At 32.3% G+C, this 12683-nt stretch overlaps 1 protein-coding gene across 4 annotated transcripts; it reads right to left on the reverse strand.

The window, feature by feature from the left end:
• Positions 1 to 6602: 6602 nt before the first annotated feature.
• LOC144565624 (putative E3 ubiquitin-protein ligase XBOS35) lies at positions 6603 to 12270 on the reverse strand. 4 transcript variants are annotated; one of them, XM_078315431.1, is made up of 12 exons: positions 11883 to 12270; positions 11502 to 11581; positions 11115 to 11327; positions 10489 to 10548; positions 9915 to 9986; positions 9656 to 9831; positions 9005 to 9165; positions 8639 to 8697; positions 8508 to 8554; positions 8266 to 8406; positions 8069 to 8160; positions 6603 to 7311 (listed from the first exon to the last, which is right to left on the reverse strand). In XM_078315431.1, the coding sequence occupies exons 3-12, from the start codon at positions 11307 to 11309 to the stop codon at positions 6875 to 6877; spliced, it is 1440 nt and encodes a 479-aa protein (XP_078171557.1). In that variant the 5' UTR covers positions 11310 to 11327; positions 11502 to 11581; positions 11883 to 12270; the 3' UTR covers positions 6603 to 6874. The 4 variants fall into 4 exon arrangements, with proteins under 4 accessions (XP_078171557.1, XP_078171555.1, XP_078171556.1 ...); XM_078315429.1 differs by having other exon boundaries at positions 11115 to 11581; XM_078315430.1 differs by having other exon boundaries at positions 11502 to 12270.
• Between the last annotated feature and the right edge of the window lie 413 nt (positions 12271 to 12683).

Here is a 12683-nt window from a genome sequence, read left to right on the forward strand (position 1 = left end):
AGTTCAGTCCATCAAGTTGCTGAATTTGTGGTTCAAATTCTTTACAATGAGCTGCATGCAACCCCAAAAGCCCAAAGACAAGAGTGGTCATGAAAGGCTGTAAATGAGTTGTGTTTGAACGAGTTACAACTCAAGCTTATTTAATAAATAAGCGAGTTAACTCGAGTTAGAATGGTAATAACAAGCTATAGAGCCAACTTGAATTCAGCTCGTTAGCAACTCAAGTTGACTTGCAACTTGTTTAACCAATCAAGTTCTTAAATATTGTTATACATTAATTAATATGTGTTTATCTATACACAAACAATTGAAATGATCTAATAATAGTTTATCTAAATACAAACAATCTAACACAGAGATAATAGATCAACTCAAAGCAAACAACAACTTAAAATCTAACAATTTTTCATACAACTTAGTATATAAGTTGAGTTATAAATGAGCGAGTTATGTAACTCGAGTTATAAATGAGCAAGTTGGGCTCAGCTCAAACTCAGCTCATTTATTAATTCGAGTTAAAATTGACTCGAGTTGTAACTGACTCGAGTTGTAAATGAACGAGTTAAAACGAGCTATTAAAGAGCAAGTTATGAACGAGTTGCAAATTCGAGCAATTTTGTAGAGCCCTATCATGAAATATAGGCACGAACCAGGACAGCGAGAATCTATCATGAAATATAGGCACGAACCAGGACAGCGAGAATCAAATATAGGGTGATGCCATGATAAGATGCATCGATGTGTGTTCCGAATCTATTTTCCTAAAAAAAGGAATCTGTACTCTGTGTGTTAAATCGTTAAATGTAACTGAAGATTAAAATTTATAATATTTTTATATTTTATTATTTTTTAAATACGTAGAATATCACTTGATCTAAAATTTTGAACCATCCAAAAGTATTAATTTTTCATCTATCTATTTTTCTTTTATATAAAAATTTTGTTTAACGATTTGAATCAAATATTTGAACATTAAAAATAAAGATATGAGGACATACACAGATCAATCCGTATTATTCATATTAGTCTCACTATTTGCGGCCATTTTTATTAATATCCTTAAAAAAACCTTAATTTTAAAAATAACCCTATATTGAATTTTTTTATTAAAAATGCCCCAACCGCCAGGCCCACGGGCGGCCCAAAACACAAGCGGACCGCCCGTGGCTGGGGCGCTCCATACCACTAGCGGAGCGCCCGTGGTTGGGGCGCCCCATGGTCTTTTTTTTTTTTTTTTATAGATCTTAGTATTTTGATTTGAATAATTTTGTGAAAAAAAAGTTTTCCTATTTAGAGTGTATGCCAAAAAATAAAATATTTGATATATTTATGAAGTGATGTCGTAAATTTTTATAACTTTGATTATTTTTATTTTTATTTTTTTGGTGAACTTTGATTTTATTTGTCAGTTAGATATCACAAGTCTAAATATAACACTAATAAGGACTTGGCCTTTATTATGGTTTTTATAATATATGTATAATATACACACATACACATACACATATACACACACACATACACATACACATACACATACACATACACATACACATACACATATACATATATACATATACATATACAAAGCTACATATATACACATACTATTTTAGTAGCTCTAAACTACTATTTTGAATAAAGGCTAAGTCCTTAATTAGTGTTATATTTAGACTTGTGATATCCAACTAACAAATAATATTAGTATACATATACACATACACTTTTGCTTTGGACCATACTACAATTATAATTTGATATTAGTTAGTAACAAAAAAAGGTAGAAGATTACAATTCATGCAACATATATATATACAAAGCCTTTTGTACATGCAATCTCATGTAATAAAACATAACATATACTCCTCAGAATCCAATACAGTGTTTGTATAAAAGTTATATCCTTATCACTTAGTAACCACATGATTAAGCTTTGGCCCAAAATTCGATAAGTTGGGCTCAAATTGCCAAAATGCTTGGTTATGATCTAGTTTGGGCCGAAATTTCATACAAACTAAGGCGTATTAGATCCAACATATCAAAAAAAGAGTATGCATGTGATCCATGACATGATGTCTCTTGGTTAAAGATCTTCAAATGACATTCATCAACATATATGTGCATATATAATAAAAAATAAAAATTCTCAGTTAAATTTTTTGTTCAAAATTATAAGAAAATATTTATACATAAAATTAATTGAATCTGTATAACTTTTATACGAACCACTGAAAATCAATTTCGTAAAAAAAAATTATTGCATATTATATGAATTTACGACATCACTTCATAAATATATCCAAATGTTTTATTTTTTGGCATACACTCTAAACAAGAAAACTTTTTCTTCACAAAATTATTTAAATCAAAATACTAGTATATGTATATGTATATGTATATGTATATGTATATGTGTGTATGTGTGTATTATACATATATTATAAAAACCATAATAAAGGCCAAGTCCTTAATTAGTGTTATATTTAGACTTGTGATATCCAACTGACAAATAAAATCAAAGTTCACCAAAAAAAAAAAAAATCAAAGTTATAAAAATTTACGACATCACTTCGTAAATATATCAAATATTTTATTTTTTTGCATACACTCTAAATAAGAAAACTTTTTTTTTTCACAAAATTATTCAAATCAAAATACCAAGATCTCTAAAAAAAAAAAAAAAAAGGCCATGGGGCGCCCCAGCCACGGGCGGTCCGCTTGTGGTTTGGGCCGCCCGTGGACCTGGCGGTTGGAGCATTTTTAATAAAAAAATTCAATGTAGGGTTATTTTTAAAATTAATTTTTTTTAAGGATATTAATAAAAATAGCCGCTCTATTTGTTATTGCTCAAAATGTATAGAGAGATGAGAGGGCGATTTAGCTTTTTAGATATCTATATATAATGTTTTTTAATGTTTAAAGGATGTTTCTTTTTGGGGTTGGTACGCCAAGCCAACCAACAATTTTTATTAAATAAGAAAAATATTTACACGCATGTTTAATGGATGTTAGTAGCTTTGCATATCAAATTATAAGCTTTTAGCAACGAAATAATTGAATTATTCTAAGGAATAATAGATACAGCCACCCTATGAAATTAATATGTTCTAAAAATAGAAAATTGACCGTTGACAGCCTCTGTCAATGATTTCAAAAAGAAAAGAAAAATAAAATAGAATATTTGTTGTTGGCAGTAAATAATAATGAGCGTTCTAAAAAATTAAACATCGTCACCATTCGCTATATGCAACTAAGTTGTCATTTCTTTTAGATAAAGAGGGGTCAAGTAGGGTTGTTAATGGATCGAATTCGAATTAAATTTTAGTATGATCTAAATGTGAATTCATTAGAATTTTATAAGATTCACATGCAGATCCATATTCAATAAAAAAATGAGAGCCCAAATGTGAATCTACATTCATTATTATATGGATTTTGGATTAGATTCCGATAATATTGAATGTTTTACATAAAATGTCTAAAAGAACAAAATATGCATAAGACAATATCATAAATATGCGTATTAAGGACAATATCTTTAATTGAACTAATTCATTTAAAAAAAAAATATGATTTAATTTTTTAATATATGTGATACATACAACTTTAAAACATTTGAACTTATGTTTGATATTTTATAATGAGAAAATATTTCTGTCCACTGAGTTTTGTCCACCATCTGTCCACTACATAAAAGAGCTTACCAAACAGATGTACAATCCCCCAAACTAATTTCCACGTGTACTATCTCTTCTTTGTTTACCTTTCTACTAGGCGAATTAACGCTCTCCCAGTCTAGCGTCGTTCCCTTCCAACCAACTTGTCTGTATCCCCTCTCTCTCTCTCTCTCTCTTTGTCCCTCTCTCTTCTCTTCTCTTTGAATTCGATCGGAGATTGATCTCGAGAGAGATAGCACCGAGCTTCTGATCGCTGCCATTTCGTAGGATTGTCAGAGAGATCACACGAGATTTCAAGACGAATTTGAGGTCTCAGAGCTGGTTGCAGCGGTGCTCCGGGAGCGGCAGAAGCGTACCTGTCGGGCTGTTCACATATCGAAAACAAATCAAACGAGCCGTTCAGTCTGTATCCTTTATGATTGCAATTGCAAGGCATCTCCCTTTCTCGTGGGATCTAGAATTCTAGATCTGATCGAACAAGAGAAACTAGAGATTGCTGAACCATGTCATCGCTGAACCGGTGCCATTGTTTGATCAGGCAACCGTGTCATCACTGAACCGATGGATCAACTGAGAGTGATTTTGAATCATTTTGAACAAAAATGAAGAAAAATACTCAAGGTTACACTTATTCTTATAATTTTCTGTAGATTTATGATATTTTGAAAATTTTCTTCCTGAAATGTTACGATTTTGTGATTTTCCAGTTTAGATTTGCGATTTTGATATTTTAAAAATGTGAAGTACATTTTTTGTAGGATTTGTTATTTAAGTTACAGTATTGAATAATGAATTTTACAGTATTGGTGCATATTGAAAGTTTCTGGATGTTTGAAAATTTGAATGACATTTTTTATAAGATTTGTTATTTAAGTTACAGCATTGAATGATGAATTTTACAGGATTGGTGCAAGTAAAATGACATTTTTTCCTTATGTTTGAAAATTGTTATTAGATTATTTTACGTAAGTTACAGTTTTGAATTATGAATTTTACAGGATTGGCGCAAGTCAGTTTTACATGATATATATTGTTATTTTTTAAATGTTATATATATCATTTTATGTTATAAATGAGTTTGGTTTACGGTATAGGTGACAAATTTTACAGTATATAAGTAATGTTTTGATATGCACTTTGTATTATTTGTTATGATATGTGTATGTTACATTTTATATTAAGTAATTTACAGTATATAAGATATACAAATACAGGGTTATGAATACATTTTGATGTACATCATTATATTTTTTTTTGTGCCTAACATTCTTTAGTATTGATTTTTACAATTTTGCCCCAATGACTTTTGATTTGAATGAAGATTTGACAAGTGTTGTAGAAATCGATTTAAATGCCGAACCCGATATTGTGGGAGATGTAGGAATTGAAGAATCAGCAGAGTCAAACATTGTGGTGAACAGATTTTTGTTGAACATATGATGGATGTATGTATAGATTTTGAAATTTTACAGTATACATGGTATTATTTTATGGTTTATATTTTGAAATTTTACAGTATACATGATTCTTTGCAGGTGGTAGTTTAAGCTGAAATGTAGCATTTTTTACATTTTATCTTACAGTATACATGGTATTATTTTATGGTTTAGATTTAGACATTTTACAGTATACAAGATTCAATTGAAAATTTACAGTATTATTTGAAAATTTTACAGTATACAAGATTCAATTGAAAATTTTACTGTATACAATATTCAATCGAAAATTTTACAGTATACAAGATTCAATTTTATGCAGACGCTAATAACTAACTCTAACTACCAATAACCGCTAATAACCGCTCCAATAATTTCCTATAACTGTAATTTCCGAAAGTACATTTCTTTTCTCGTTGCAATCTTTTTCTAACTATCATGGGACCACTTCAAATAGTTGCTGAATGTTTTGTGATCAACTGATATATTTTATGTGATATATTGTATAATTATACAGCATGTAAAAATAATTTTACAGAGTCAAAACTGTGAACAAATGGTGGACAAAAGGCTGTAGATAATTAGACGCTTCCTTACAGAGGTTCACATCATTACAGGCTTTTTGAAACGTTAAAGTTAAGAACAGAGGTAGCGTGCACCGCGAAGATCGTCGAGGGATTTGCTTTTGATACCGAGACAGTTAAATTAGAATATAATACCGGTAAAATCTAAGCGCTATTAGAGATCCGTGAAACACTGTATTAATTAGCAGCGATGTTCTCTTTCGAGAAAGAAAAAAAAAACTAGCAGTGTTACTTTGGGATAGTCATGCGTGGTGTTGTTCTTTTCTTGTTATTTTGGAGAGAACTCAGAGGTCTACGGTGTACCATACTGTATTATTGTAATAGTGAATATAATCAAGAGGATGGTTTAAATTTTTTTTATTATTTTTGTGTTTCTATTATGCTTTTGTTTTTTTAATTTTCTAATAACAAATTTTTTCTTTGTTTGAGAAAGTAAAACTTTTACAATTTATATGTCAAAATAAAACCATTATATATGATATATATTATTTTTTATACATGTATATAAATATTATGAATTTCTGATTTAAATTTTATATGAATCATAAGTTATAAAATTGATATCTAAAATTTATCCACATCGCTATTTTTGCAAGTTCTTGATACAAATCAATATAAAATCGAAATATCATGATCTTTAACACGTACATAGAGAGAATGATATGTAATATCTACGGTTTTTTTTTTTAATATTTAAATTTTAGTTTTTAGTTATTATAGTTTTAAAAACAGAGACAAAAAATAGAGACATTTAAAACCACCTCTACAATTAATTGACTATCATAAGTTGGGAGAATGTCAGAGAGTGACATAACATTTCTGTCAAAAAATAAATAAATGAAAGCAAAGCAAAATCACAATCATGTGAAACATATTTACATGTAAGTATACAACCCTATGTAAGAAAGTATACAACCCAAATAAAACTTTAGTTATAGGCCAACATACTCTTTAATATATATGTTATGCCTCTTTTTACTTGCAAAGCCCACCATGAGCATGCGGTAAGAACCCACGCATTCCACAATTACTGGTAACCTGGTAGTTACTAGTTACCAATGCCAATTGTTAATAACTTAGAAACGAAGTGACAGAAGTCCAAGAAACCAATAATTCTTTACAAATATATGACCCAAAAAATAAATGAAAAATAATAAACATAATAAAAATAAAAAAACTAAGGGGAGCTTGGAATCCTAGAACTTGATCTTCTACTCATACTCGCTCTATGAGAAGCCGACCGTTGCAAATCAGGCCTTAAACAACTAACAAGACACGGTGCTGTCTCACTATCCGAATTGTTACAAATTGATGGGCCCTTTAGTTTGCGAAAACTGACCGACCTAAGGGAAGTGCACCCAAGGTCCACCGAGTGGTTTAACCTGAGGGTCCCTGTGAAAGGCCTGAAAGTGGGACCCAATGAGGTGCTATTTTTTGTCCATGACAAGAGCTTTATAGGGGAGGTGGTTGTAAGTCGGGAAAAGGAGATGATTGGGTGACGGCAGAATGGACAGGGTATTGAACCAGGTGGCGCACGTTTGGAGGAGGAAGTGGCACTAGTACTGGTTGAGCAGAGATAAAGTGCGCACTTGGTGCAAAATTCGTGATCACAACCTGCACAAGATAGAATGCTCATAAAGATGACTATGAGAAAATAGTAGAACTAGGGTGTTCTTAAGCTTACCAAGTCATTTGGTGAGTTTAATTCCAAAATTTATTGGATTGACTTCAAATGACAAATCCAGACCGTTGAAACCGATCTACTTGACGAATGATACATTTACATGCAAAAATTTATAATTTTCGAATTAATTTAAGATAAAGTCAAGCGGTAAAAAAATATGAAAAATGAATGCACACAAATTAATTTATAATTTTTTTTTGTTGACCACTTGACTTTACACAAAATTAGTTTGAAATTTTTTAAATTTCACATGTAAATTCATCACTTGTAAAGTAGATCGGTTTCAATGGTTTGAATTTGTCTTAGGAAACCAATCCAAGTTTTGGAGTTCAGCTCACAAGAACTTTGGTGAGCTTAAGAACACCCTAGTTCTACTCAGAAAATATATTGCAAAACACCCAACACCAATAACAATTAAACATTAAACATTGCACAACTTTCACTTTAGATAAGCTACATACTAAAAGTTTGTATACAGAAATTGTCTTCACATATTGGAAATGGTCTACTTGATACAACATTATATTGTGCAAATGGTATATAATTTGGACAACCAAGTGCCATAGGAACAAGCACAAGAACAATGACACCTGTAAGCTTTGCGTAATTTGATAGTGAAAGATGTAAATCAATACGTTCAAATATAGAAAAAGCACATAATCAATGCAGGGGATCAAGTGTTCCTACCTTTCGCTGCTACCGTGCACTTCATTTCCAAACAAATGACACATGGCTCTACACCAGATGGTGATTGTGGCGGTCTTCTCCATCCACATTCTCTGCAAAAAACAAAACAAAACAAAATCTATATGAAAAGACTATTCCATTTTTTTTTGTAAATGTTATTGTAATTGTAATAAATTTGAAATGAAACATAGAGATACCTAGCAATTTTGACAATGCTCATGAGGGGGAGAGACAAGTAAGGGGAAGGGAGAACAAGGATCTGGGATTGAAGTTGTTTGCTTAGAATTCCCTCCAACCCATTTCTGTGCCAAGATCGAGCCACCATCAATGGTGTCAATCTAATAAAATTATAAATAAATTAAATTAGAATAGATAAACCAACAATAAGACGTTATAAATATAATAAACATGAACATCCAAGAGCTTTTTATATATATACCCATTTGCATTCTTGGCTGTCAAGCTGGCACCAGATGCAATTAAAAGCTGCATATCAAAAATGAAATAGAACTTATATTTTTCCTAGCATACCAATATAATAACAGAGAAAAAAAAAATGAATTAACCTACTTGACAGCAAACAGCATTCCCCCCACAGGCTGCATAATGAAGGGGAGTGCTACCAGCTCCTACAAAGTCCCAAAACAAAAAGGAGAACAGGAAGACCTTAAATTTGGAGAACAAAAAGAAGAATGGCACAATAAAAGATACTAGGTTGGAGATCCCAGGATATAAATCCAACCTAGCAATAACTCATAGATTTTGCATTCAATTAAAATTGCAATTTGTTTGATATATTGAAATTTCACCTGATATGTCCAAATTACATAACAGATATGACACCATACCATAACAAGAGGTCTTTTAGGGGCTCAATTGGAAGAAAGTGATTTATTTTCCAAAAAGGAAATAAATAAATTGGAACTTGATATGTACCGATGAGGTCAATAGTAGAACCGTCTTGTACAGTTTCATCAGAGACAGATGCACCTAGATCCAAAAGCAATTGCACACACTCGGCATGGCCATTTAATGCTGCCAGGTGAAGAGAGGCGATCCCTCCATCTGCCTTCTTGTTAACAACACGAGACAGTGCACTATTGTAAAAGTATGAGAAGGAAAACAAAGAAAAAAATATATGAATTTATCATGCATCCGAGAAAATAAGGGCATCTGTCAGTTGCTAATGTGTTTCACCATAAAAGAATAACAATTATTTGGTTAGCTACCTAGAATGTTGTTCACAAACTGAGAGTATTGTACCCGTCACAATTACAAGGTTATAATCTGTTCTGAGTTCTTGTGATTTGAAAATCATGTACTGGAATTTCCGATCATACAAACCACCAAATCTAGTACAAGTCATGGAAACAAAATATAAATATGGGTATTGAAAACTGTTGAATTTAGTACTTGATACAGGAACTATACCCAGTCAAGGTTAGTACCAGAACATACTGGGATGAATTGAACAGAGAACTCTACCAAAGAGTAGCAGGCCAAAAGGAAAAAAAAGAAGAAAGGATATAAAATAGCAACAACAAAATAATTTTTTTTTTTTTTTTGTAAAGTAAGAATGCAACATACACCTCGTCAAAAAAATGTGACGTGCTCGAATCTTTATCCTTTGTGCCCTTGAAATTCCAAAATTCTGATATACTTGGCACATAATCTGCCACAAGTAACCTTACACATCTCGAGTGGCCATTTTGAGCTGCAAAGTGTATAGCTGTTCCCCCACTCAAATAATCCTTTTTGTTAATCTAAAAATAAAAACAAAACAATGAGTGCAAATGCTCCAATTGACCATGGTGATGTATATAAAATTACTTTGTAGCTTAATTACATTAGCCTTGAAGAGAATTAGGGTTTGAACAACTTTCCAGTGGCCATGTAGACATGCTTGCATGAGAGCTGTCTGCCAATAAAACAAAGGAAACCACCATTTTAAAAGGGAGATTGTGTTCAAAGAAAAATCTTTTCAGACATTAAGAGAAGGATCCTACATTATATAATATTGCATACCAGCCAAATAGAAACATAAATTACAAAAATCACTGAGAATAAATCTCTCATACTTAATAACAAACATTACATGGCATGCAGGAAATACATATTTCATCTTCTGTAAGACTGTAAACATTATTTTTGGATATACTCTAAAAAGAACAAGATCATTGCTATTGGATGAAATGCCCTGGATTTCACTTATTGTCATATTGCATTGGATATTATTTTGATAAAAAAAATACCACTCAAGAGCAATAATGTTAACCACAAGCAAATCAACTATTGTGCAACTCACACCTACTAATTCAATGCAAACTAACTATGGCGAGGTAGACCTCTTCAATTGAAGACATATTGAACAATATATCAGACAAATACAAAACGTAAATGGGCAAAAGTGATGTTTGTACCTGGCCGCGATAGTTACGAAGATTCATATCCACACCGGATTCAATCAGAAGAGAGACTATCTAAAAATTAATCCCACAAAACAAAATAAACCAGTTAATACCAAAAACAATGTGACTTATGACTAAGCATCCTCAATTGTCAACAAAGCTTCTTAAAATAATATATCCTAACTTCGCCTTCAACTTTTTAACCCACTAAACCACATTCATTCTTTTTTGACAAAACAGCTGGAGCAAAGGACACAAAACATTGAAAAAGAATGTAAACAAAAGATTTAGCAATGACTAATGTACCCAGGGGTGGCCAACTAACCATAAATAACAATACTTTCACTTTATTTCTATAATCAGTGCACCCATATTCAGAAGCAACATCGCAGCACCAAATTTTGACAAAATAGACCAAAATCTATTTTTCTGTGTGGGTGGGTTGGGGGGAGGGAGCGGTCTCACACCAAAATTAAAAACGTTTCATATAAACCCCCTTAAAATAGCAAATTTACAATTTCATTATTTTATAGACCACAACTAGAAAGACAAAGCGAGTTCCAAATTATGACAAGATCAGAAGTTCACCCAAGTAAAATATTTCCTTGAAGTAATTTAAACGAAATCTGAAAATTTACCTCGTGGTGGCCACGAGCAGCTGAGTAATGGAGAGGTGAATTTCTCACACCAAAAGTGGAATATTTCGCAAGTCTTGGATTATACTCCAACAACGCCTTTGTCTCTTGAAAATCGCCGTCTCTAGCAGCTGAAACTAATCTCTCTCCAGTGGCCGAGCAGCCGAGTGAATCTCCCATCATGCTAATCAACCCCATTTACTCTCTCTCAAATTCCTTCAAAAGATCTCGTATTTTAGGATTGTATTCTTCCGATTTTATCTAATTTTCTAAATTTGGGGTTTGTATAAAGAGAGCGACAATTCACGAGAGTTGCGATGGAGTAATAGACTGGATTGGAGAAAAACAGGATAGTATAAAGTTTATTTCTGTCTTATTCCAGGCACCTACCCCAATTCTGTCGAGGAAACGGGCGCCTACGCAGGAAAAGAGCCCAATATGGCAATTCTGACAAACTGCCCCTTTTTTTCCTAAAAAGCACAAATTTGCACAGATATGAATTCACAAAATTGCACAGAATATTTACATATGAGAGAGTGACCACTGATTGTTAATCTAATTTGGATATAATTATGTTGTAACCAGATCACCTTTTTCTATACGGGAGAGATCAACCTTAGAAAAAAAAGATCCAAAAAGCAAAGATTGATTTTCTCGGAAGTAAGAAAAACAGGAACTAAACACCGATATTCCCAAGCTCCGAAATTCCACAGAAGATCAAAACCGAGAAAAGTAGTTGGGAGTATTTTATTCAATCAACTAAGAGCATACCTTTGATTTAGCCAAACACAAACAATAATCCACGCAGAAACAAGAATAAGTTGAATAACTCAGAATAAGGACGAAATGTCGGTCACAAAATAAGGCTTTTATCTCCAAAGTTGCAATATTTGAACGATTGCGAGGAGAGCCGGATGGCCCGGATCGAAGTTTCAGCCGGAAAGAGCTCCCAACTCTGGCTACTGTTTGAAAGAAACTGGACACGAAGGAAACAGTGAGCGCAGAGCGGAGAGAGAGAGAGAGAGAGAGAGAGAACACGCAAAACTGAGCACAATAACCGCCTTTTGAGACTGTCAAAAAGGGATTATGATAGTCTGCAACGGTTTTCTTAATGCGAGGTCAGATTAACGTTGTGCGAAAATGGAGAGGGATGATAAATAAGCATGCGGAGCTCCATTTGTTAAAAAAGGAATGTGTCCATTTTTTTTTTACCGTTTCTTGGTTATTTATAGAAAGATCAAAATTACACCGATCACAATTTTTCCAGAAACAAATTGTCTTGTCGGTCAACTATTCAAATTTTATGATGATGAACACTCCACATAATTAATTTAACTATTTTATTAAGTAAGAAAACTATTAAAACTTAGACTGGAAAGTATCCGACAATACCTTTCTAATTTTAAAAATTGATATTTTTACAACCTATACAATACTTCTATCCATAAATAATGGCGGAATTGGAAGCGTCTAATTGTCCACAGCTTTTTGTCCACCATTTGTCCACAGCTTTGACTTGTGCGAATACTGTAAAATTACTTCTACATGCTGTATAATTATACAATATATCAC

Source organism: Carex rostrata, chromosome 14, assembly GCF_964058835.1.
Source record: "Carex rostrata chromosome 14, lpCarRost1.2, whole genome shotgun sequence".
In the NCBI taxonomy this organism is placed as follows: Eukaryota; Viridiplantae; Streptophyta; class Magnoliopsida; order Poales; family Cyperaceae; genus Carex; species Carex rostrata.

Bases quoted from the DNA above. Each gene is read 5' to 3' on its own strand.
- LOC144565624 (XM_078315431.1), bottom strand. From the start codon at position 11,309: ATGGGGTTGATTAGCATGATGGGAGATTCACTCGGCTGCTCGGCCACT. The intron at 9,166-9,655 runs GTATGTTGCATT...CTTTTACAATAG, and splicing joins TCACATTTTTTTGACGAGGT to TGCACTGTCTCGTGTTGTTA. The intron at 8,407-8,507 runs GTATATATATAA...TAATTTTATTAG, and splicing joins ACAGCCAAGAATGCAAATGG to ATTGACACCATTGATGGTGG.